General features: G+C 39.7%; 1 protein-coding gene across 1 annotated transcript; it reads left to right on the forward strand.

The window, feature by feature from the left end:
- The first annotated feature begins 1,966 nt into the window (after positions 1–1,966).
- LOC133452154 (leukemia inhibitory factor receptor-like) lies at positions 1,967–23,379 on the forward strand. Its single transcript, XM_061731374.1, has 15 exons — positions 1,967–1,970; positions 2,482–2,633; positions 3,910–4,060; positions 5,422–5,691; positions 6,848–6,959; positions 7,788–7,924; positions 7,990–8,135; positions 9,270–9,489; positions 10,652–10,713; positions 12,064–12,262; positions 13,807–13,977; positions 15,424–15,525; positions 16,151–16,327; positions 23,082–23,210; positions 23,282–23,379. The coding sequence occupies exons 1-15, from the start codon at positions 1,967–1,969 to the stop codon at positions 23,377–23,379; spliced, it is 2,130 nt and encodes a 709-aa protein (XP_061587358.1).
- The last annotated feature ends 1,375 nt before the right edge of the window (positions 23,380–24,754 follow it).

Below are 24,754 nucleotides of genomic sequence, written 5' to 3' on the forward strand. Positions count from 1 at the left end.
GCCCTTTAAGAACTGTAGTGATGTCATCACACAAACACACAAGAACACACTGGAACGCACAAGTACACACAAGAACACATCTACACACAAGTACACACTAGTACACACATCTACACACTAGTACACACAAGAACACACATCTACACACAAGAACACAAGAACACACTGGAACGCACAAGTACACACAAGTACACATCTACACACAAGTACACAAGCCTCTTTCTCCGCGTGTGTGTGTGTGTGTGTGTGTGTGTGTGTGAGAGTGTATATGTGTGTGTGTGTGTGTGTGTGTGTGTGTGTGTGTGTGAGAGTGTATATGTGTGTGTGTGTGTGTGTGTGTGTATGTGTGTGTGTGTGTGTGTGTGTGTGTGTGTGTGTGTGTGTGTGTGTGTGTGTGTGTGTGTGTGTGTGTGTGTGTGTGTGTGTGTGTGTGTGTGTGTGTGTGTGTGTGTGTGTGATCCCAAACACTCCCCCGTGTTTCTCAACGGCACCACGTGACTCAGACTTGCGGGAAAGCTCCGCTCCTCCACTTCCTGAGAATCCAGGAGATTTCACCACCTCTCCCCTGATTGGCTGAGCGGGGAGGGGGCGTGGCCTCGCAGGGAGGAACTCCACACTGGGACTTTCTGATGGAGGAGTTTGTCCCTGATAGTTGATGATGATGAAGATCTCCTGGCTGCTGCTGCTGCTGCTGCTGCTGCTGCCGGGGCTCTGCCGGGCCTGGCTGGGCGGAACCGGGCCGGAACCGGAACCAGGTGAGTGTTTTGAAACTCTAGCGGTGCGACCAATGCCATACTAAACATTATATACTCCAAAAGTATACTCATGTTCGGCACACTTTTGAGTAAATATCAGTAGTCTGCATTAATCCGGACGTGCTACTTCCTGGCGTTGGGAGGGGGGTTGTTACCATGGTAACAACTCAGCCCTAGTGTCCATCAATCCACACTAATAGGCTGCGTCCGAAATCCCCTCCTTCCACCCTAATGAGTTTGCAAAATGAGTATGTGAGATGTTTTAGTGCGTCCGAAACATTAGTACGTACTCAATAGTATGCTCTATCCATACTCATTCTGGAGAAATTTATTAGTGTGGATTGATGGACACTAGCTAAGCAGAAACTTCCCACAATGCAATGCAGCGGTGTTTGGTTTCTAAGTGATACATATATGTCATAAGTAGTGATGCACCGATTGTTCGGTAACCGAAATTGTTCGGCCGAAAATGGCAAAAAAACACTTTCGGTGTTCGGTGGAATAAAAAACCGAACAATTAATAACGGCGTTGTAAAATAAGGAAATAGACTGGCCGCTCCGTCCCGTAACGTTGCGCACTATATAAATCGTTGGCCAACCAAAAACTAACCCCATAAGAATTTTACCAACAAACAACATAATGCTGGGAAATTTAAACATTTTCATTTTTTTATGTTCAATAAATATTTTCTACCTTGTAATTTTGAAAAAGATGTTTTTCTTTGAAAAACATGCCTAAATCAAATTTATTTAATTTATGCAATGGTGAAAAAATTGGCAAAATAAATGAAAAACTGCTGAAGAACCATGTTCGGTATTGTTCGGTATTCGGCCAAGTGTTTATTATTATTTTCGGTTTCGGCCACAAATTTTCATTTCGCTGCATCACTAGTCATAAGTATAATATTAAGTATAATAATATTATTATATAATATTAATATTATATTCGTATATAATATTATATAATGTCATCCTGTTTTGGCCAGAATAAACGGGAAATGGCGGAGCGGTGCTGCTACTGCTGTTGTGACAGGTTACCATGGTAACAACCCCCCTCCCCGACGGCAGGAAGTGCCGTGCGGCTCTGAATAGTACGTCCAAATTAATGCATACTACTGATATTTACTCAAAAGTGTGCCGAACTTAAGTATACTTTTTGAGTATATAATGTTTAGTATGACATTTTGGACGCACCGATACATTTCTCCAGAATGAGTATGGATAGCGCATACTATTGAGTACGTACTAAAGTTTCGGACACACTAAAAATTCTCACATACTGTTTTTCCTTTTTCTTTTTTTTTAAATAAAAAACGTTTTTTTCTTATTTTCTTTTTTCTATTTTTTCTATGTATGAAAGGCTTCTTTTTTTCTTATATTTTTTTCCTTTTTTTATGTATAAAACACTCACTTTTATTTTAAATTTTTATTACTTTTTCCTTTTTTATGTATGAAAAGCTTATTTTTTTCTTCTATTTTTTTCTATTTTTCTTTTTTTTATGTATAAAAAGCTTATTTTTTCTTATTTTTTCTCCAGTTTTTATTTTTGTCTTTGTATAAAAAGTTTATATTTTTTTCTTATATTTTTTCCCCTTTTCCTTTTTTTTTAATAAAAAACGTTTTTTTATTATATATTTTTTCTTTTTTCTCTTTTTTTACGTATGAAAAGCTTATTCTGTGTTCTTTTTTCTGTCTGAACTCGCCGGTCTCCCGACCTGTTCTCCAGGTGTCCCGCGGTGCCGGCCCCAGAACCTGACCCTGACCGGCTCGGACCGGAACCTCCTGCTAACGTGGGAAGATCCCCCAGCATGCATTTCACCGCGCGACCCGCTCGTCTACGAGTTGACGGTTCTGATGGAGGACAAACAAGTCCACCAGGTAAGTTCTGACCCGGTTCTGACCCGGACCCCGTGTCCCCCAAGAAAAGACAACTTTAATAAAGAAAACAACTTTAACATGACCTTTTTTCCCGCTTTTTTCATTTTTTATATATTTTTCTTTTTTCCTTTTTTTCTCTTTTTATATATTTTTTCTTTTTTCCTTCTTTTTCTCCTTTTTTCGCATTTCCATTTTTTTCTATGTAAGGAAATCTTTTTAGGGCCCAAGCACTTACAGTGCGAAGGCCCTATTGTATCTGTAGGAATTTTTATTCTTTATCCTTCCGACGAAATGAGGGCCTTTTTTCCCCCTAAGCGTGCCCCAAAAGTCACCAAATTTTAAACCAAAGTCAGGCCTGGCGAAAAATGTGATATTTAATGGTTTGCATTAACGGGCGTGGCAAAATGGCTCAACAGCGCCCCCTAGAAAACTTTGTGCCTCAAGCCCCACAATACGGTTTGACGTACATGCACGAAAATCGGTACACACCTGTATCATGTCACAACTTAAAGAAAAGTCTCTTGGCGCCATGGCCGAAACTGAACAGGAAGTCGGCCATTTGGAATTAATCGTGTAATTTTGGCGCAATTTGTGCCATTCCTTTGGCCGTTAATACGGGCCGAACCGTAACGTGCACCCAGGTGTGTTATACATCAAAATGTGCGGCTCCATCCTACGACTACATTACTTTTCTCAGTCAAAAGCGTTACCGTGGCGATGCTAGACGCCAAAAAGCGTGCCCACCTTCATCTGATTGGTCCATATTTGATAGTTCCCCAAAAGTCACCAAATTTTGCACCCAAGCCAGGCCTGGTGATAAATTTGATATTTCATGGTTTGCATTAATGGGCGTGGCCTAACGGCTCAACAGCGCCCCCTAGAAATACTATTATCTGCCATAACTTTTGAACGGTTTGACATAGAGAGTCGTGGGTGGTGTCATCGGACTCGGTTTTGAGTCCTTGAACATAATTGGTGCAAATTGGCCCCGCCCCTTCTTCTGATTGGTCAATAGCCTATTTGATAGTCCCTATTCTCTGCCATAACTTTTGAATGGTTTGATATAGAGAGTCGTGGGTGGTGTCATCCGCTAAATGTCCAGGCCTGAAGAATCTTCAAGTCATACAAGCTTCCACTGCAGCCTGAACGTGCACAAGGGTGCGAGGGCCCGTTCACCGCTGCTTGCAGCTTAAATTTTTCCTTTTTTCTCCATTTTAAAAGTCTTTTTTTTCCTACATATAAATCTATGTATATATGACGGGTGCTCTGGTTGCAGGAGGAGGTTGCCGTGGCGACGGCGCGGGCCGGAGCCCCGCACCGCTGGAGCTGGACGTCCCCCGTCCCGCTGGAGTGCGTCTCCCACTCCGTCCGGCTGAGCCGCCGCTACGACGGCGGAGCTCCGTGGGAGGAGACGCGGACGCTGCCCGGTGAGACGCTCAAGTCGCTCTTGCGCTGATTTCCTCTTCCTGATTCAGACGTCTGACGGCCCCCAGACCAATCGGTGGCCTGTATTGTGATGACGTCAGATCCAGGGCCGACTCAGCCACTTAGAACCTCGGCAGAAAAAGTATCTATTCGACACGCCTCCACCCGTCTCGGCCCGTAGTGTAAAAACGTAAGACGGGGGCGTGGCGCGCTGAGTAGGTTCAAGTGGAAAAGTGCCAGTAGATTCTATCGTCAGTTATGCGTTTCATCCCAAATCATTTGGGCAAAATGCATCAGTCGGCGTTTCTTTAAGTATGTCTGTGTATATGTATATATATATATATATATATATATATATATATATATATATTATATATATATATTATATATTATATATTATATATTAAAAATGCATATATAAAGTATTTCTGAGCCTAATAATAAAAGACATTTTTTTTGTGGCCCCCTCTGGCCCCCCCTAGGAAACGGAGAAAACAAAGATCAAACAAGAGTTTTTCATTCTTGTAGAAAAGGAAATAATATGAGGAAAAAAACTTTTCATTAATAGAAAAAAGGAAATGAGAACAAATAGAAGATAAAATACGGAAGAGTATCAGGGCGATGCAGGAAAAAAAATATTTGATAGGGGAAGATTTTTTTTTTTTTATTGTGCACTTCGAGAAAAAAGTCGAAATGTTGAGATTATTGTAAAAAATACAATTTCAACAATAAAGTCGAAATTTTGTGAATAAAGTAAAAATTTTGCCTTTCAACTTTATTCACGAAATTTCAATTTTTTTCTCGACATTTTGAGTTTTTTCTCGAAATGCATAATGGAAAAAAAAATCTTCCTCTTCTAAAATATTATTTTTTATTTTTCTCATGCCTGGCCCTAATATTTTTCCATAAAAAACAGAGGCTTTTCATTAATAGAGAAATAAGAGAAAAAAGATAAAAATGGAAAAAAAGATTTTTATTAATGGAAAAAGGAAAAAATATAAGAAAAAAAAGATTTTCATACATAGACAAAAAGAGGAAAAAAAGTACAAGACAAAAAGAAGCTTTTTATGCATAGGATTTTTTTTTAAATGAACAGAAAAAAAGAGAAAAATAAGAACAAATATATAAAAAAGAAACTTTTAATTAATACAAAAAAAGAAAAAAAAATATAAGAAAAAAAGATTTTCATACAAAGAAAAGGAAAAAAGCGAGGAAAAAAATACGTAGAAAAAAAGAGAAAAACTTTTTTTTAAAGGAAAATAGAAAAACTAAGCTTATATTTTTTTCTTTTTCATGTTCTTTTCCTTATTTATTCCTATGTATAAAAACCTTCTTTTTGAATCTATTTCTTTCCTTTTTGCAGGGCTTGGCGGCTCCAGGGCCGTAGGCGTGTTCCCCCGGGACCAGATGTTCCGGGTGGGCAGCGAGGCCACGTTCTGCTGCGTCCCCGCCCCCGGGGAGACGTCCAGGGACATGTACGTGAACGGCGACTACGCTGCCCCGCTCAGCACCACGCGGCTGGGGAATCGCAGCTACGCCCTCACCGTCCGCCTGGACCGGACATCGCCGCGCTGCGTCGACGTGAAGTGCAGGACGGACCGCAGGGAGTACGGAGCCTGCACCTTCATCTCTGGTGCGGAGGGGGAGGAAATAAGAATAAAGAAAAATATATTTATATGTGAGAAAAAAAAGATTTTTTAAATGAGGAAAAAAGGAAAAAATATATTCATATGTAGGAAACAAATGATTTTAAATTGAGAAAAAATAGGAAAAAAGAGGAAAAAATAGAAAAAAGGAGGACAAAAGAGGAGAGGAAAAAATATATAAAAATTAAGCTTTTTATACGTATAAACAAGAGAAAAAAGTGGAAAAAGAGGAAAAAAAGAAGAAAAAAGTAGAAAAAAAAAATATTTATATGTAAGAAAAAAAACTTTATACATAGAAAAAAGAGGGAAAAAAGAGGAAAAAATAACTAAAAAGAGGAAAAAAAGAAGAGGATAAAAAAGAAAAAAAAGGAAAAAATAGGAAAAAATGACAAAAAAAGAGGAGGCAAAAATATATAAAAATGAAGCTTTTTATATGTGTAAACAGAGGAAAAAAGTGGAAAAAGATGAAAAAAGGTCGGAAAAAGAGGAAAACAATATATTTATATGTAAGAAAAATAATTTTAAACAGAGAGAAAAAAAAGAGGAAAAAATATATTTATATGTAAGAAAAAATACTTTTTATACATAGAAAAAAGAGGAAAAAAAGGAAAAAATAGTAAAAAAGAGGTAAAAAGGAGAAAAAATAAGAAAAAAGTAGATAAAAAGGTAAAATATATTTATATGTAAGAAAAAAAGATTTTAAACAGAGAAAAAAACAGGAAAAAAGGAAAAAAGAGGAGAGGAAAAGAAGATGAAAAAATAAAAAGTATAAGAATAAAAGCAGCTTTTCATTTATAAAAAAGGGAAACAGAAAAAAGTGAAAAACTATTATTATTATTAATTATTATTAAAAATAAGCTTTTCATTAAAAGACAAAAAGAAAAGAAAAACAATGAAAAAGCATAAGAAAAAGTACATAGAAAAAAAGGGAAATGGAAAAAAGGAGGAAAGAAAATGAAAAAAGAAAAAATATGTAAAAAAGGAAAAAAAGAAAAAATATGTAAAAAAGGAAAAAAAGAAGAAATATATAAAAAAAATGAAAAAATGAAATAAAAAGAAAAACTATAAGAAAAAAAGCAGCTTTTCAAATGTACTTTTGGTCAGGTAAAAGTAGTTTTCTTGATTAAAGTAGTTTTCTCCCAGAGCCCCCCCAGGACCGGGACCTGCAGTGTGAAACCAGGGACCTGGAGTCGGTTCTGTGTCGCTGGACTCCGGGCTGGGACTCGGACAGGACCGTCTACAGCCTCCTGGGCAGGTAAGAAAAACGACTATATTCACGTTCTGCTTTCCGGTTTTTTTATTTTTTTTTAACATATGAAAAGATTTTTCTTTTTTTACACTTCTTTTCTTTTTTCTGTATCAAAAACTTGTTTTTTTTATGTATGAAGAGCTTTTTTTTCTCTTTCTTTTTCTATTTGAAAAGCTTTTTTCTTATCTTTTTTCCTTTTTTTTAATTTTATTTCTATTAATGAAAAGTTTATTTTTTTCTTTCTTTTTTCTATTGATGAAGGCTTCCTTTTTCTTTTCTTTTTTCTTCTTTCATTCTCTCTTCCTCTGCTCTTTTTTAACCGCTTATAGGACCCTTGTAATGCACCAAGTCTTAAACGCTGAATTCCACTTTAACGACTGAATTCCACCTTAACAGCTGAATTCCACCATAATATCTAAATTCCACCTTAACAACTGAATTCCACCTTAACAACTGAATTCCACCTTAACATCTGAATTCCACCTTAACATCTGGATTCCACCTTAACAGCTGAATTCCACCTTAACAGCTTAATTCCACCTTAACATCTGAATTCCACCTTAACGACTGAATTCCACCTTAACGACTGAATTCCACCTTAACAACTGAATTCCACCTTAACAACTGAATTCCACCTTAACAACTGAATTCCACCTTAACAGCTGAATTCCACCTTAACAACTGAATTCCACCTTAACGACTGAATTCCACCTTAACAACTGAATTCCACCTTAACAACTGAATTCCACCTTAACAACTGAATTCCACCTTAACATCTGAATTCCACCATAACAGCTGAATTCCACCTTAACAGAGACGTTCATTTCCCTCCAGCCCGTGTGCCCCCCCGGTCGGCGGCCGCTGCTCCCAGGACACGGACGTGGGCGTGGGCCGGCAGAACTGGACCCTGACGGCCCAGAATCCCCTGGGAACGCTGGTCCTGCGCGACGTAGCCGAGCTAGCCCAGCGAGGTAACGGTGGACAGACAGAGCAGCGTTTCTTGTTGTAACTAACGTGAATAACGGGGGCGTGTCAGTCCGCATGTTCGCCCCGGTGGGCGTGGCCGCCGCCAGGGTGGACGCCCGCAGCGCTAGCCTGGCGTGGCGGTGGGCGGAGCCGCGCTACCGCAGCCTGGACCTCACCTGCCAGGTCAGCGCCGAGCACGGCCGAGGACCTAGCGTGGTAAGTTAGCGAACCCCGCTGTCCCCAGAAAACACAGAAAAAAGTATTATGAAAAACTGAAAAAATTATCCTGGAAAACAGAAAAAATTTTTCCCAAAAAACAGAAAAAAGTATACCCAAAGCAGGGTGGAAAGTATTGTTAATAATAATAATTTAATTTTTAGTTTTTCTGGATATTTTTTTCCGTTTTTCCATGGTCATTTTTCTGTCCTGTTTTAGAGATATTTTTTCTGTTTTTCCTGATACCTTTTTTATTTTCGGGGTAATTCTTTGTTTTTTTGTAAAATTCTTTCTGTTTTTCACAACAATTTTTTCTGTTTTTTGGGATAATTTTGTCTGTTCTTTGGGATAATTCTTTTTGTTTTTCAATATACATTTTTCTGTCCTGTTTTAGAGATATTTTTTTTCTGTTTATCGCGATACTTTTTTATTTTCGGTGTAATTCTTTGTTTTTTGTAAAATTCTGTTTTTCACAACAATTTTTTCTGTTTTTGGGATAATTTTGTCTGTTCTAGATAATTTTTTCTTTTTATCTCGATAATTTTTTCTTTTTTCCTCAATAATTTTTTCTGTTTTTCGGGATAATTTTTTGTTTTTCTGGATATTTTTTTTCTTTTTTTTCGTGGTGATTTTTCCATCCTGTTTTAGGGATATCTTTCTGTTTTTTGTGATACCTGTTCTGTTTCTTGGGATAATTTTGTCAGTTCTTCTTGATAATTTTTTCTTTTTTCCTCAATAATTGTTTCTGTTTTTCGGGATAATTTTTTGTTTTTCTGGATATTTTTTTTCTGTTTTTCGTGGTGATTTTTCCATCCTGTTTTAGGGATATCTTTTTCCGTTTTTTGTGATACTTGTTCTCTTTCTTGGGATAATTTTGTCAGTTCTTCTTGATAATTTTCCTTTTCTAAATGTTTTTCAGTTTTTCATATTTTTTTCTCTTTCTCGGGGTAATTTTTTCTGTTTCTTGAAATAACTATTTCTGTTTTTCTGGATAATTTTTTCAGTTTTTTCGTGGTCATTTTTTCCTTTTTTCGTGGCATTTTATTTATTTATTCATATATTTTAAAAGAAAAAAGAAAAAATTGAAGAAAAGAAGCACTAATAAACACGTTTATGCCCCCCCCCCTCCCCCAGCAGAGGAATTTCTCCGGACTCGGCCTCGACTCCGCCCTCCTGGACCAGCTGCAGCCGGACTCCACCTACCGGGTCCGGGTTCGCTGCTGGACGACCCGCCACTCGTGGAAATGGGGCGACTGGAGTGACGGCGTGCACGTGCACACGCACGGCGACGGTGGGTGGACTCTAGGACCCAGGGGAGATGGAGATTTTAGTGTTTCAATTAGGGATGCCCCGATACCATTTTTTTCACACCGAGTAGGCTACGAGTATTTTAATTTGTGTACTCGCCGATACCGAGTACCGATCCGATACTTCTACCACAAAAATAACTAGGCTAAAAATGCAATGAATTGGAAAACAGGTTTTATTTGCAACAGAAATTCAATTTTAAACAAAACTCAGCCAGCGGGTCTTTCCTCCGCGCTTTAGTCTCATCGCAGGTACATCAACTGAGCATGTGCGGTGATTCACCTGAAGCCGTCCATTTGAAACAACATAAACAATCAAATAGAATTTAAAAAACAGGCTAAATTAAATCATGTTACACACTCTTGTACAGTAGGTGGCGGTATGCACCTTAAAGTTGGTTGCGATCCGCCAATAAAACAGAGAAGAAGAAGAAGAACATAAACAATCCTATTGTTACATTCCCGTTAGCCGCTAGTAGGCTAAGCTTAGCGTGGTGATGAGAAGAGAGTGATACCCGTGATTGAGACTGGCAGCGTCATTTCAGGCAAGATAGCGACAATTATTGCAATCGGGACGTCAGCAGTGTGGACATATTTCAAAATAAGGGACGACAGAAGCAAGTCAGACCGCGAAACCCCACCCCCGGCCACGCGCCGTGCTGACAGCTCGCGGTCTGCCTTGCTTCTGTCGTCGCTATCTTGCCTGAAACGGCGCTGCTAGTCCCACCCACAGGTATCACTCTCTTCTCATCACCACGCTAAGCTTAGCCGACTAGCGGCTAACCGGAATGTAACAATGGGATTGTTTATGTTGTTTCACACGGACGGCTTCAGGTGAAGCACCGCACCTGCGCAGTTGATGTTCCTGCGATGAGACCACGTTGTACTGTGAGTTACGTGGAGTGTTTAATAAAGTTCCCTGTGAGTAAGGCTAATACTCAACCGTCCAGTTTGTATAATTAAGGAAGATAGAACAAACTGAAACATGGAACAGTTGGCTGAGCAGCGGCTGCTCGGCGGCTGCTGCTCAGCCAGGGAGCCGTGGCTCAACATCTCCCCCTAGAGGCGCTAACCAGTAACTACAACAACAATGAAGTGTCGGTGCGTGGTATCGGAGTACAAGTATATGAGAGCAGTATCGGCCCCGATACCGATACCAATATCGGTATTGGGGCATCCCTAGTTTCAATGATTGGTTGTTTGTTTCAGTTCCAGATGCTCTGGACGTGTGGGGGCGCGAGGGGGGGGACGGCGGCCTCGTGCTGTGGAAGGTGGGAAACTGCAGCTTTTTTTTGGTTATTATTTTATATTTTTTTTAGGTAATTGTGCAGGCTTTGTTTTTCCGTGTAATTATTTTCATTTAAAAAAATATTAAAATTAGTTTTTTTTTTAGAAAAATACATACGTCAAAAAAAAGAAAAATAGGAAAAGAAAAAAAAAGGAAAAATATAAATATACAAAAATAACCTTTTCATACATAGGAAAAAAGAGAAAAAAGGAAATAATGGAAAAAATAAAAAAAGGAATAAAAGAGGAGAGGAAAAGAAGATGAAAAATTAAGTAGAAAAAAAGAAGCAGTTCATACAAAAAAAGAGAAAAAAAAGAAAAACTGGGAAAGGAAAGGAGACGAAAGAAGAAAAAGAACAGAGAAATGTTTCTACTTTTTGCCCGGACTTTTTTTCTGTTTAATTATGTACTTTTTTTGGGAGAAAAATACATACATACATTAAAAAAAGGGAGAAAAAAAGGAGAGGAAACAAAAAAATATTTAAAATAAAAAAGCTTTTCAGACATAGAAAAAAATAGAGAAAAGAAAAAAAGGAACATAAGACAAAAAGGAAAAAAGAGGAGAAGAAAAGCTGATGAAAAAAGAAGCTTTTCATACATAGAGAAAAGGAGAAATGGAATTTAAAAAAAGGGAAAAAATAAATAATATAATAAAAAAAGCTCTTTATTCATTAAAAAAAAGAAACAAAAATACGTAAAAATAAGATAAGATAAGATTGTCCTTTATTTCTCCCTCAATGTGGAAATTCACTTTGTGCAACAGCAAACTTAACTTAACACTACGGAAGAGTATTAGGGCCATGCAGGAGAAATAATATTTGAGAGGGGAAGATTTTTTTTTATTGTGCACTTCGAGAAAAAAGTCGAAATATCGAGAAAAAAAGTCGAAATGTCGAGATTAATGTTGAGAAAATATATATAAGAAAGGATTACCTCGAAAAACAAAAATAAATTACCTTGAAAAACAAAAACAAAATTACCTTGAAATAAAGAAGAAATTACCTAAAAAACTAAAATAAATGACATTGGAAAAAACAGAAAAAAAAGACAGTGCAGAAGAAATTACCTTGAAAAAAAGAAAAAATTACCTTGAAAAACAGAAAAAAAACCTTGAAAAAGGGCAGAAAAAAATACCACAAATAACAGAGAAAAAAAGATGAAATACCCCGAAAAAAAAAAAAAGCCCCCAAAAATAAAATACCATGAAAAAAATGAAAAGAAATATGAATATGATTATTTTTTTGTCATTTTTTTTTTACATGTGTCGTTCAAAACACACAGAGTCAAACTTCCTCGATGATGTTTTTCTGTGCCCTTCTTTGTCCCCCCCCCAGAAGCCAGCAGCCAATCAGAGCCACGGCCTGATCCAGCATTACCAGGTGGTCTGGGGACCAATCAGAGAGCAGGTCCCCGCCCACCAGCTGAACCTCACCCGGAGGGGGCGGGGCCTGGACCTGGTCGTCACGGTAACCGCCTGGAACCAGAACGGCAGCTCGGCTCCGGCGACGCTCGACATTCCGCGATACAGAGCAGGTAGCCCCGCCCCCTCATACAGGCCCCGCCCCCATACAGGCCCGCTCCACACAAGCCCCGCCCCCGTGGGTCATACAGAGGAAATAAAGAGAAAGAAGGAAAAAAAGAGGAGAGGAAACGAAAACGAAAAAATTAAAAATATTAAAATAAAGAAGCTTTTCATGCATGAAAAAATAGTTTAAAAAAAGAAGAAAGAAAAATAAATTAAGATTTTCCTATATAGAAAAAAGAGGAACAAAAAGAAGAAAAAGAACAAAGGAAAAAAGGAGAGGAAAAAATATATAAAAATTAAGCTTTTTACACGTATAAAAAAGAGGCTTTTTATGAATATAGAAAAAAAGGGAAAAAAGAAAATAAAAAAACAGTTTCATACATAGAAAAAAGGGGAAAAAAAGAGGAGAGGAAAAGAAGGTGAACAAAGAAAAATATAAGAAAAAAAGAAGCTTTTCACACGTAGGAAAAAAGGAATAAAAGAGGAAAATATGTATAAAAAGAAGAGGAAAAAGGGAAAAAAGAAAAAATCTATAAAAAAGCTTTTCATACAAATAAAAAGAGGGGGAAAAAGGAAAAAAAGGGATAGGAAAAAATATATAAAAAAGGAAAAAAGAGGAGAGAAAATGAAGATGAAAAAATATATAACAATAAAGAAGCTTTTCATACGTAGGAAAAAAAGAACAAAACAGAAAAGATAAAAAAACGAAGAGAAAGAGAAAAAAAAGGAAAAAAGAAAGAAGGAAGGAAAAGAAAAAAATAAGAAAGAAATATTTTCATACATAGAAAATAGAAAAAAAGGAAAAGTAAAAAAAAGTTAAAAAAGAGGAGTGGAAACGAAGATGAAACAAGAACAATTATAGGAAAAAAAGCTTTTCATACATGAAAAGAGTTAAAAAAGAAAAAAAAAGACTAAATATAAAAAATAAAGAAGATATTCATACATAGAAAAAAGAAAAAAGGAACAAAAAGAAAACATTTAAGAAAAAAAAAGATTTTCATAGAAAAAAGAGGAAAACAATAAAAAAATGAAAAAAAGAGGAAAGGAAAAGTAGATGAAAAACAACAAATATAACAATAGAGAAGCTTTTCATAGAAAAAACAATGAAAAGGAAAAAAGAAAAAAAAGGGAAAAGAAGGGAAAAAAGAGGAGAGTAAACAAAGATGAAAAAATAAGATATATGAAAAAGCTTTTCATACATAGAAAAAAAAATTAGAAGAAATGAGGAGAGAAAACCAAAATGAAAAACATATACAAAAATAAGCTTTTCATACATAAAAAAGACAAAAAAGGAAAAAAGAGAAGAGGAAACGAAGATGGAAAAAAAATCCAAATAAATCAGCTTTTCATATACAGAAAAAAAGAGGAAAAAAAGAGAAAAAAAGGGGGAAAGAGAGGAGAAAAAAACCAAGATGAAAAAAGAAAAAAGGTCCCACAGGCCCCGCCACCTCGACGTCCATTTCCCATTTAAATTACATCTAAATCTTAATAAATCGTCAAAACTTGTGGATTATTTTGAACGATTACATCTCTTTTATGTTCTAACCTCCAGGGACGAACGTTTCTCGGATCTCCGGAAACCAGCGAGGTCTCAGCCTGTCCTGGGCTAGCACTTCCGTAGCCACCTGCGGCTACATCGTGGACTGGACTCCCTCGGCGGGACGAGGCCCGCTGGACTGGCGGAAACTCCGGCCTGATCAGACCACCTTCACCGTTCCGTCAGGTGGAAAAGCTTTTCACATGGAAAAAGATTTTCATATATAGAAAAAAAAGAGAAAGGAATTTTAAAAAAGGAAACAAAAGGAAAAAAGAAAAGAAAAAGAAAATAAGTTTTTCACACAAAAATAGGAAAAATATTAAAAACATTTTTTTTTTCATATATAAAAATAAGAGAAAATCAGCTAAAAAAAGAAAAAAAAAGAATATAAGAAAAAAATAAGTTTTTCATGCATGGAGAAAAGAAAAAATAAGCTTTTCATACGTAGAAAAAATGTATAAAAAGGAAAAAAGATAAATATATATGTAAAAGAAGCTTCTCATACATAGAAAAGGAGAAAATACATTTAAAAAAGGAAAAAAGAAAAGATATAAGAAAAAATAAGCTTTTCACACGTAAAAAAGAGAAAAAAAATGAAAAAACAATATGTACAAAAATAAGTTTTTCATCCATAAAAAAAGGAAAAGGAACAACATAAAAAAGAAGCTTTTTATACGTAGAAAACATTATGAGAAAAAAGCTTTTCATATGTAGAAAAAATTTAAAAAGAGGAAAACAAAGGAAAAAGGAATACTATAATTTAAAAACAAATTTCATACATCATGCAGAAAGAAAAAAGAGAAAAAAATGGAACAAAATAAAACATGTAAAAAATAAGTTTTTCATCCATAGAAAAAAAGAAGCTTTTTATACATAGAAAAAAATTTTAAAAAGGAAAAAAATTAAAAAGAAGCTTTTATACATAGAAAATTTTTTTTATTTCATGCATAAAAATAAACAAATACATTTTAAAAATGAAAAAAAGAGAATATAAGAAAAATTGATTTTTTTATACATAAAAAGAGGAAAAAGAAGAAATGTATAAAAAATAAGTTTTTCACACATAAAAAAGAAACAAAATATTAAAAAAGGAAAAAAGAAAAGATATATAAAAACATAGCTTTTCATACATTGAAAAAAATTTTTAAAAAGAAAACAAGAAGTAGTATGATTTAAAAAAGCTTTTCCTACGTAAAAAAGAGAATATGAGAAAAAACAAGCTTTTCATACTTAAAAAAGAGAACAAAAATAAAAGAAGGAAAAAAAGATATAAGAATTTTTTTTTCATACATAGAAAAGAAACCAAAAAAAATTTGAAACGGAAAAAAGAATATAATTAAAAAAAACTTTTCATACATAAAAAGGAGAAAAAAAGGAAAAAGAAAAAAAAACGGTAAAAAAATAAAATATGTAAAAAACGTTTTTCATAAAAAAGAGATAAAAAATTTTAACAGGAAAAAATAAAAGACATATAAAGACATAGCTTTTCATACGTAGAAAATAATTTCAAAAAGGAAAAATGAAATAACAAAATGAAAAAAGATTTTCATATGTAAAAATGAGAAAGAAAGGAAATATATATATAAAAAATGAGCTTTTCAACAAATCAAAGAATCTTTGTTTATTTCCCAGAGAACCTCCTGAAGGGAGTGAGGTACCTGTTCTCCGTCTACGCCTGCACTTCGGGAGCTCCGGTGCTCCTCCAGGAACGAGAAGGCTACGCCGAAGAGACAAGTAGGACCGACTCGTATCACTTTCATTGCAATTCCCTTCTTTATATGTTCTTTCTTTTTTTATTTTATGTATGAAAAAAAATATTTATTTTCTATATATTTTTTTTAAATGTATTGTTCTCTTTCTTCTAGGTATAAAAAGCTTCTTTTTATATATTTCTTTTCTGTTTTCATTTTTTTCTCCTTTCTCTCTCTTCTTTAAGAATGAAAACCTTCTTTTTTTCTTATCTTTTCTTTTTTATATATTTTTCTTTTTTCCTTTTTTTAATTTCTTTTATCTTTTTCTGTATGAGAAACTTTTTTTACATATATATTTATCTTTTTTCCTTTTTATAAATTTTTTCTACGTATGAAAACTTTTTTTTTCTTATATTCTTTCTTTTTTCTTTTTTTAACTGATTTTCTCTTTTTTCTATGTATGAAAAACTTATTTTTTAAAATATTTTTCCTATTTTTCTTTTTTATTCTCTTTTTTATGTATGCATTTCTTGTTTGCTTTTTTTAAATTTCTTTTGTCTTTTATAATGTATGAAAAACGTATTTTTTTAATTATTTTTTTTACCTTTTTTAAATTAAGATTATTGGTTATTTGGTTGAAATGACATTTTCTCCTTTGAATCTTCCAGAAATGGAGAAGCTGCTCTTCAGGTCTCTGCGGCTCCAGCAGCAGGACGACGGGGTGAAGCTGCTGTGGGAACCGTTCCCTCTGCAGGAGCAGAGCGCCTTCATCCTGGGATACTCGCTGTACTGCTGGAAGGAGGAGGAGGAGGAGAAGAAGGAGGAGCTCAGTATCAGTCACACGGGTCAGTTCCTCCCTCTCAACCTGCTGGACCTTCTGATGGTGCCGATACCACTGAGATCAGTCTGAAAAATAATAATAATAGCGATGAATGGGCCCTCGCACCCTTGTGCACGTATGACTTGCATGTAGATTCTTCAGGCCTGGACATTTAGTAGAGAGTAGAAAAAAGTAGAAAAGTAGCACTACTAGTGCGAAGGCCCTATTGTATCTGTATGAATTATTATTTTTTTCTCGTTTTTATTTTTTCGACGTAAACTTTTGAATGGTTTGACGTAAAAACTTGTGGGTGGTGTCATCGGACATGGTTTTGAGTCCTTGAACATAATTGGTGCAAATTAGCCCCGCCCCTTCTTCTGATTGGTCGATATTTGATGGTCCCTATTTTCTGCGCTAACGTTTGAATGGTTTGACATAGAGAGTCATGGGTGGTGTCATCTGACTCGGTATTGCGTACTTGACCTTCATTGGCCTGAATTAGCCCCGCCCCTTCTTCTGATTGGTCGATATTTGATATTTCCTATTTTCTGCCATAACTTTTGAATGGTTTGCATAGAGAGTCGTGGATGGTGTCATTTCTGATTTGCTTATGATGATAAGTTGAGTTTTATGTGAACAGAAAAGGCACTTTTTATAGTATTATTGAACTTGGAATGTGGGGGGAGGGGGCCATGATTATTAATGCCATTAATATTATTTTTACATTATCATTATAATAAATATGATTGTTTATTTATTTTTATTTTTATTATTATGGTTCTCTCATCTCATCTTCTCCCGCTTTATCCGTTACCGGGTCGCGGGGGCAGCAGCCTTAGCAGGGATGCCCAGACTTCCCTCACCCCAGACACTTCCTCCAGCTCTTCCTCCAGCTCTTCCGGGGGGAGTCCGAGGCGTTCCCAGGCCAGCCGAGAGACATAGTCTCTCCAGCGTGTCCTGGGTCTTCCCCGGGGTCTCCTCCCGGGGGGACATGCCTGGAACACCTCCCTAGGGAGGCGTCCAGGAGGCATCCGGTACAGATGCCCAAGCCACCTCAGCTGACTCCTCTCAATGTGAAGGAGCAGCGGCTCGACTCCGAGCTCCTCCCGGGTGACCGAACTCCTCACCCTATCTCTAAGGGAGCGGCCAGCCACCCTGCGGAGGAAACTCATCTCGGCCGCTTGTATCCGCGATCTTGTCCTTTCGGTCACTACCCAAAGTTCATGACCATAGGTGAGGGTAGGTGCGTAGATTGACCGGTAAATCGAGAGCTTCGCCTTTCGACTCAGCTCCCTCTTCACCACGACGGTCCAGTACATCGACCGCATTACTGCGGACGCTGCACCGATCCGTCTGTCAATCTCACGCTCCATTGTTCCCTCACTCGTGAACAAGATCCTGAGATACTCGAACTCCTCCACCTGAGGCAGGACTTCTCCACCCACCCGGAGAAGGCATGCCACCCTTTTCCGGTCGAGAACCATGGCCTCGGTCTTGGAGGTGCTGATTCTCATCCCTGCCGCATCGCACTCGGCCGCAAACCGCCCCAGCACATGCTGGAGGTCCCGGTCTGATGAAGCCAACAGGACAACATCATCTGCAAAAAGCAGAGATGAAATCCTGAGGTTCCCAAACCGGATCCCCTCCGACCCCTGGCTGCGCCTAGAAATCCTGTCCATAAAAATTATGAACAGGACCGGTGACAAAGGGCAGCCCTGCCGGAGTCCAACATGCACCGGGAACAAGTCTGACTTACTGCCGGCAATGGGAACCAGACTCCTGCTTCGATCATACAGAGACCGGACAGCCCTTAGTAGAGGGCCCCGGACTCCATACTCACTCAGCACCCCCCACAGAATGGCACGAGGGACACGGTCAAATGCCTTCTCCAGATCCACAAAACACATGTAGACTGGTTGGGCAAATTCCCATGAACCCTCGAGCACCCTGCGGAGGCTATAGAGCTGGTCCAGTGTTCCACGACCGGGACGAAAACCGCATTGTTCCTCCTGAATCCGAGGTTCGACTATCGGCCGTAATCTCCTCTCCAGTACCCTGGCGTAGACTTTCCCCGGGAGGCTGAGAAGTGTGATCCCCCTGTAGTTGGAACACACTCTCCGGTCCCCCTTTTTAAACAGAGGGACCACCACCTCGGTTTGCCACCCCAGCGGTACTGTCCCCTTCCTCCATGCAATGTCGCAGAGGCGTGTCAACCAAGACAGCCCTACGACATCCAGAGACTTGAGGTACTCAGGGCGAATCTCATCCATCCCTGGTGCCACCGAGGAGCTTACGAACCACCTCGGTGACCTCGGCTTGGGTGATGGATTAGCACGCGTCCGAGCCCCAACCCTCTGCTTCCTCAGTGGAAGGCATGTCAGTCGGGTTGAGGAGATCTTCGAAGTATTCCTTCCACCATCCGACAATGTCCCCAGTCGAGGTCAACAGCTCCCCACCAGCACCATAAACGGTGCCGGCAGAGTACTGCTTCCCCCTTCTGAGGCGCCGAACGGTCCTCCAGAATTTCCTCGAGGCCGACCGAAAGTCTTCCTCCATGGCCTCCCCGAACTCCTCCCAGACCCGAGTTTTTGCCTCCAAGACTGCCCGAGCTGCGGCTCGCTTGGCCTGCCGGTACCTATCTACTGCGTCAGGAGTCCCACCGGCCAACATAGCCCGGTAGGACTCCTTCTTCAGTCTGACGGCATCCTGTACTTCCGGTGTCCACCACCGGGTTCTAGGATTGCCGCCACGACAGGCACCGGAGACCTTGCGTCCACAGCTTCGAGCCGCCGCGTTGACAATGGAGGCAGAGAACATGGTCCACTCGGACTCGATGTCCCCCGCCTCCCCCGGGATCCGAGAGAAGCTCTCCCGGAGGTGGGAGTTGAAGACGTCCCTGACAGAGGGCTCAGCCAGACGTTCCCAACAGACCCTCACAATCCGTTTGGGTCTGCCCGGTCTGTCCAACCTCATCCTCCGCCAGCGCATCCATCTCACCACCAGGTGGTGATCAGTTGACAGCTCAGCCCCTCTCTTCACCCGAGTGTACAAGACATGCGGCCGAAGGTCAGATGAAACGACAACAAAGTCGATCATTGACCTCCGGCCTAGGGTGTCCTGGTGCCACGTGCACTGATGGACACCCTTATGCCTGAACATGGTGTTCGTGATGGACAAACTGTGACTCGCACAGAAGTCCAACAACAAAACACTGCTCGGGTTCAGATCGGGGAGGCCGTTCCTCCCAATCACGCCTCTCCAGGTATCACTGTCATTACCCACGTGAGCGTTGAAGTCCCCCAGTAGAACAATGGAGTCCCCAGTTGGAGCACTATCAAGTACTCCTCCCAGGGACTCCAAGAAGGCCGGGTACTCCCCACTGCTGTTCGGCCCGTAGGCACAAACAACAGTGAGAGACCTTTTCCCGACCCGAAGGCGCAGGGAAGCGACCCTCTCGTTCACCGGGGTGAACTCCAACACATGGTGGCTGAGCTGGGGGGCTATAACCAAGCCCACACCAGCCCGCCGCCTCTCACCCTGGGCAACTCCAGAGTAGTGGAGGGTCCAGCCCCCTTCAAGGAGCTGGGTTCCAGAGCCCAAGCTATGTGTGGAGGTGAGCCCGACTATCTCTAGCCGGTATCTCTCAACCTCACGCACAAGCTCCGGCTCCTTCCCCCCCAGCGAGGTGACATTCCATGTCCCCACTGTGAGGGTTTTGGTCCAGGGATTGGGTCGTCGAGGCACCCCGCCACGACTGCTACCCAGCCCACATTGCACCGGCCTGCCATGGTCCTTCCTGCGGGTGGTGGGCCTACAGGAAGGCGGGCCCACGTCGCCGTTTCGGGCTGAGCCCGGCCGGGTCCCACGGGCAAAGACCCGGCCACCAGGCGCTCGTCTTCGAGCCCCAACCCCAGGCCTGGCTCCAGGGAGGGGCCCCGGTGACGCCGATCCGGGCGACGTAACGGTCCTTGTTTTTCTTCTTCTCATCATGGTAGGCTTATTATGGTTATTATTAGGATTATTATTGTTGTTATTATCATTATTATGATTATAATCATTGTCATTACTATTATCATTATTATTATTATTATTATTGTTATTATTAATATTAATATTATTATTATTATTATTATTATTTATAATTCCAATAATCAGACACTAAATTCCACAATAGAAAAAATGTGAAACTCCAATAAAACCCTAAAGCTGCTTTAGCCACAGCTGATCACATGACTCAATTCAATTCAATTCAATTTTATCTATATAGCGTCTAATACAACAAAAGTTGTCTCAAGACGCTTTCCAGAGACCCAGAACATAAACCCCCGAGCAATTATTACATAAACAATGGCAGGTAAAAACTCCCCTAGTGGGAGAAAAACCTTAAGCCAAACAGGGGCAAGGAAAAACTCCCCTTTAGGAGGGAAGAAACCTTGAGCAGGACCAGGCTCATCAGGGGGGACCCTCCTGCCGAGGGCCAGACTGGTGGTCAGGGACGGCAACAGCACAGCAGGCAGGTGGAAGCAGCAACGGGATGACCAGGGGTGGGGACCACAGGCCAGCACGCAGCTCCCGAAGCTCCGGCCCAATCAGCAAGTCCCAGGTTGGGGTGCAGGGTCGGGGAAAGGTTTGAGAAGGGGCAGGGCCAGGGAGAGGAGTCTTGACGGACAAACCTCTCCCCCGCCTGACCGGGCCGTTACCCTGCCCCTCTCACTCAAACGCTGCAGGTTCCGGTGTTGTGCATTCAGAGATGCTCTTCGCCACCGGCAGAGGATGCTGCACCATGTACAAAAGAGAAAAAAGGAGAAAAGGGGGGGCAGCAAAACAAACTACAGGAGCGATTCTAACACACTAGAGTTTACACTACATAGAGATTTACCAACACCAACTAGAGGTTTACTAAACACTAACTATAGGCTTTACTAAACAGAAAGGTTTTAAGTTTAGTTTTAAAGGTGGAGGTGGTGTCAGCCTCCTTAACCCAGATTGGAAGTTGGTTCCAAAGTAATGGTGCCTGATAGCAGAACGCCCGCCCTCCAAATCTACATTTGGATACTCTATGAACTACGAGTAAACCTGCACTCTGAGAACGGAGAGCTCTGCCAGGAACATAAGGCACTATCAGGTCTTGTAAATACTGTGGAGCTAAGTTGTTTTGGGCTTTATATGCAAGTAATTAGGCCCTCCAGAAAAACGCGATTACGCGATCGCATAATTCATTGCATAATCAGCCAAATGGCGCAGATTAGCCGGGGATAGATTTATTCCTAAAAGGGCGCATATTTCCCGCGATAATTGCATATGTCCGCGCTGAATATGCGAATTATGCGGGGATTATGCGGGGCTCGCTTGATTTCACAATAGCCGCACATTAGAAAAGGGGGAAGTGTTGTGAGTGACACGTCGGGACGCCCGGTCGCGACGTGCGGGACCCGCCCGGGAACCTCCGCACCCCTCGCAGAAGCCGCCACCCCCAAAACAGCAGCTCTCACCCGCGGGGGTGAGAAGGAAAAAGGAGTGCCGTCTCCGTCGAGCCCCCCGCTTGAGCAGTGGGCGCGGCTGCCGGTGGACTCTGGTCTCCGCGCTGACCGCGTACCACTGCGCACGCTGCGCACGCTCCCATCCACTTGGGGACCTTGGCGGCGGACGCGTGGGGGGACGAAGCTCTGGGTCGTCCCCTCACCGCGCCGGTGCGCCCGGCAATCACCCGAGCACCGAGCCGCGGGCTGGAGGGAGAGAGACCAGGTGGGGACCGGCCTCCGAGCCGCCTCCGCCCCTCTCCTCTCCACATGCGCTCTCCTTTTTTTTTCGTCTACGACCTCAGATCAGACGAGACAGCCCGCTGAATTAAGCATATTACTAAGCGGAGGAAAAGAAACTAACAAGGATTCCCTCAGTACAATCAGCATTCTTTTAATCTGTGTTCTTATGTATTGAATGTTGTATGTTTTTATCATGGACCTCGAGTCTGACTAATAAACGATGATGATGATGATGAGTAGCGGCGAGCGAAGAGGGAAGAGCTCAGCGCCGAATCCGCAACTTCCTGCATATTTTGCAACTTTCCGCATATTCCGGAACTTCCAGCATATTCCGCAATTTCACCGCATAAAAGCACATAAAAACCTGCACATTTAATCGCATAATCAATGATTTTAGCCCGCATAATCAATGATTTTAGCCCGCAGAATCAAGGATTTTTGCCCGCGTTTTTCTGGAGGGTCTAGTGTTTACGGGTAACCAATGAGAGACGTGGTCTCTCCTGCTGATTCCTGTCAGCACTCGTGCTGCTGCATTCTGGATCAGCTGGAGCCTATTCAGCAAATTACTTGGACATCCTGCTAACAACACATTACAGTAATCTAGTCTAGAAGATACAAACGCATGAACTAGTTTTTCTGCATCACTCTGAGAGAGGATTTTCCTAATTTTTGCAATATTACGGAGATGGAAAAATACTGTTTTACAAACCTGATTAACATATGGTTTAAACGACAAATCCTGATCGAAAACAACACCAAGGTTTCTCACAGTTGCACTGGAAGCCATCGCAACACCATCTAATCCCTTCCTAAGATGCTCTGGACCAAGAATGATAACCTCCGTTTTATCTGAATTTAGAAGCAAGAAGTTTCTGGAAATCCAGTTCTTGATGTCCCTAACTCAATCACAACTAGCTGATCACATGACTCAGTCACACCAGTCTTCACATACTTTCACCTGAAAACTGGAGACACCTCTGAATTCTGGGAACTCTGACCCCTGATCTTTGACCTTAGCCGACCCTGAGTCCTGCAGCCTGACGGCCGGGAAGCTGGGAGCCGGTTCCTACCGGTTCATGGTGGCGGCGCGGACGGCTCTGGGGGAGTGTGGCAACACCAGCATCACGGCCACCATCAACCGCCCCGGTAAATACCCACAGTAACCCCCCCTCCCCAGACTAAGGTCCGAGTTCTAACCCGGTTCTCTGGTCTCCTAGCCGGGGCCTGGATCACGGCCGTGTTGGGGGCCGTCGGGGCCGTGCTGGGGCTGCTGGGATTGGCCGCCGCGGGCTGCTACAGCCACTGGGACTGGTGAGATACTCACATACCCCCCCCCCCCCCCCCTCCAATATATGTAGTAAATTTATATACAATAAAGCATATGTGTTCAGATATATATATATATATATATATATATATATATATATAAATAAATAATTTATTTGTATTTTATTTGTATTTTATTGTATTATTTATTTAAATTTATTTGTATGTATATATATATATATATATATATATATATATATATATATATATATATATATATATATATTTTTTTTTTTTTTTTTTTTTTTTTGTAATTTATTGAATTTGTTTAAAATCTGTTTAAAATTTGTTTAAAATCATGAATGTGATTTCCTCCTCCAGCATGAAGCAGCACCTCTACCCCCCCGTCCCCAAACCACTGCTGTCGGACCACTGGCCCCCCCCTCGGGTAAGTATGAGGAAAGAAGAAGCTTCTCATATGTACAAAACAACATTGTAAAGGAAAAGAGAAAAAGTATGTTAAAAAAAGACAAAAATTAAACTTTTCATACATAAAAAAAAAAAAAGGAAAAAAGAAGCTTTTCATGTGTAGAAAACAACATTTTAAAGGAAAAGAGAAAAAGTATGTTAAAAAAAGAAAAAAAAGAAAAAAAGGAGAAAAAGATGAAGTACGAGGAAAAAAGAAGCTTTTTATATGTAGAAAAAAAAATGTAAAAAGGAAAAAATACATAAATAAGAAGAAAAGGAAAAAAGAAAATATGGAAGAAAAAAAAACTTTTTATACATAGAAAAAAAACTTTAAAGGAAAAATGAAAAAGTATGTTAAACAAATAAACTTCATACATGAAAAAAGAGAAAAAAAGAGAAAAGGCAAAAAGAGAAAGTATGAGAAAAAAAAAGGTTTTCATAGGTAGAAACAAATGTTTTAAGGAAAAACAAGGAAAAAAGAAAAAATCTAAAAAGAAGAAGCTTTCTATAGGTAAAAAAAAGTATGAGAAAAAAAAGTTTTTAATGCATAGAAAAAAAATTAAAAAAGAAAAAAAAAGGAAAAAAGAAAAAAACTGCCTAAAAACATCTTAATGGAGCTATTGATTAGTCTGGCTAAGTTGAACTGGAGTTTAGGGGAAATCGGATTATACAAGTTGACCAAAGAGCTCTAACCCTAACCCTAACTGAAATTAAAAAAAAGGAATATAAGAAGAGCAGTTTTTCATACGTAGAAAAGAATTTTAAAAAGGAAAAAATAAAAAGTATGACAAAAAAGAGGAAAGAGGAAAAAAGGAAGAAAGAAAATATCTAAGAAAAAAATAAGTTTTTTATAGGTAGAAAAAAAAATTTTAAAGGAAAAAATATATAAAACAAATAAGGTCTTCATACATGAAAAAAGAAGAAAAAGGAAAAAAGGAACAAAGAAATAATATAAT

The sequence above is a fragment of the Cololabis saira genome, chromosome 10, assembly GCF_033807715.1.
Source record: "Cololabis saira isolate AMF1-May2022 chromosome 10, fColSai1.1, whole genome shotgun sequence".
NCBI lineage: Eukaryota > Metazoa > Chordata > Actinopteri > Beloniformes > Belonidae > Cololabis > Cololabis saira.

Bases quoted from the DNA above. Each gene is read 5' to 3' on its own strand.
- LOC133452154 (XM_061731374.1), top strand. The intron at 6,960-7,787 runs GTAAGAAAAACG...ATTTCCCTCCAG, and splicing joins GTCTACAGCCTCCTGGGCAG to CCCGTGTGCCCCCCCGGTCG. The intron at 12,263-13,806 runs GTAGCCCCGCCC...TCTAACCTCCAG, and splicing joins CATTCCGCGATACAGAGCAG to GGACGAACGTTTCTCGGATC.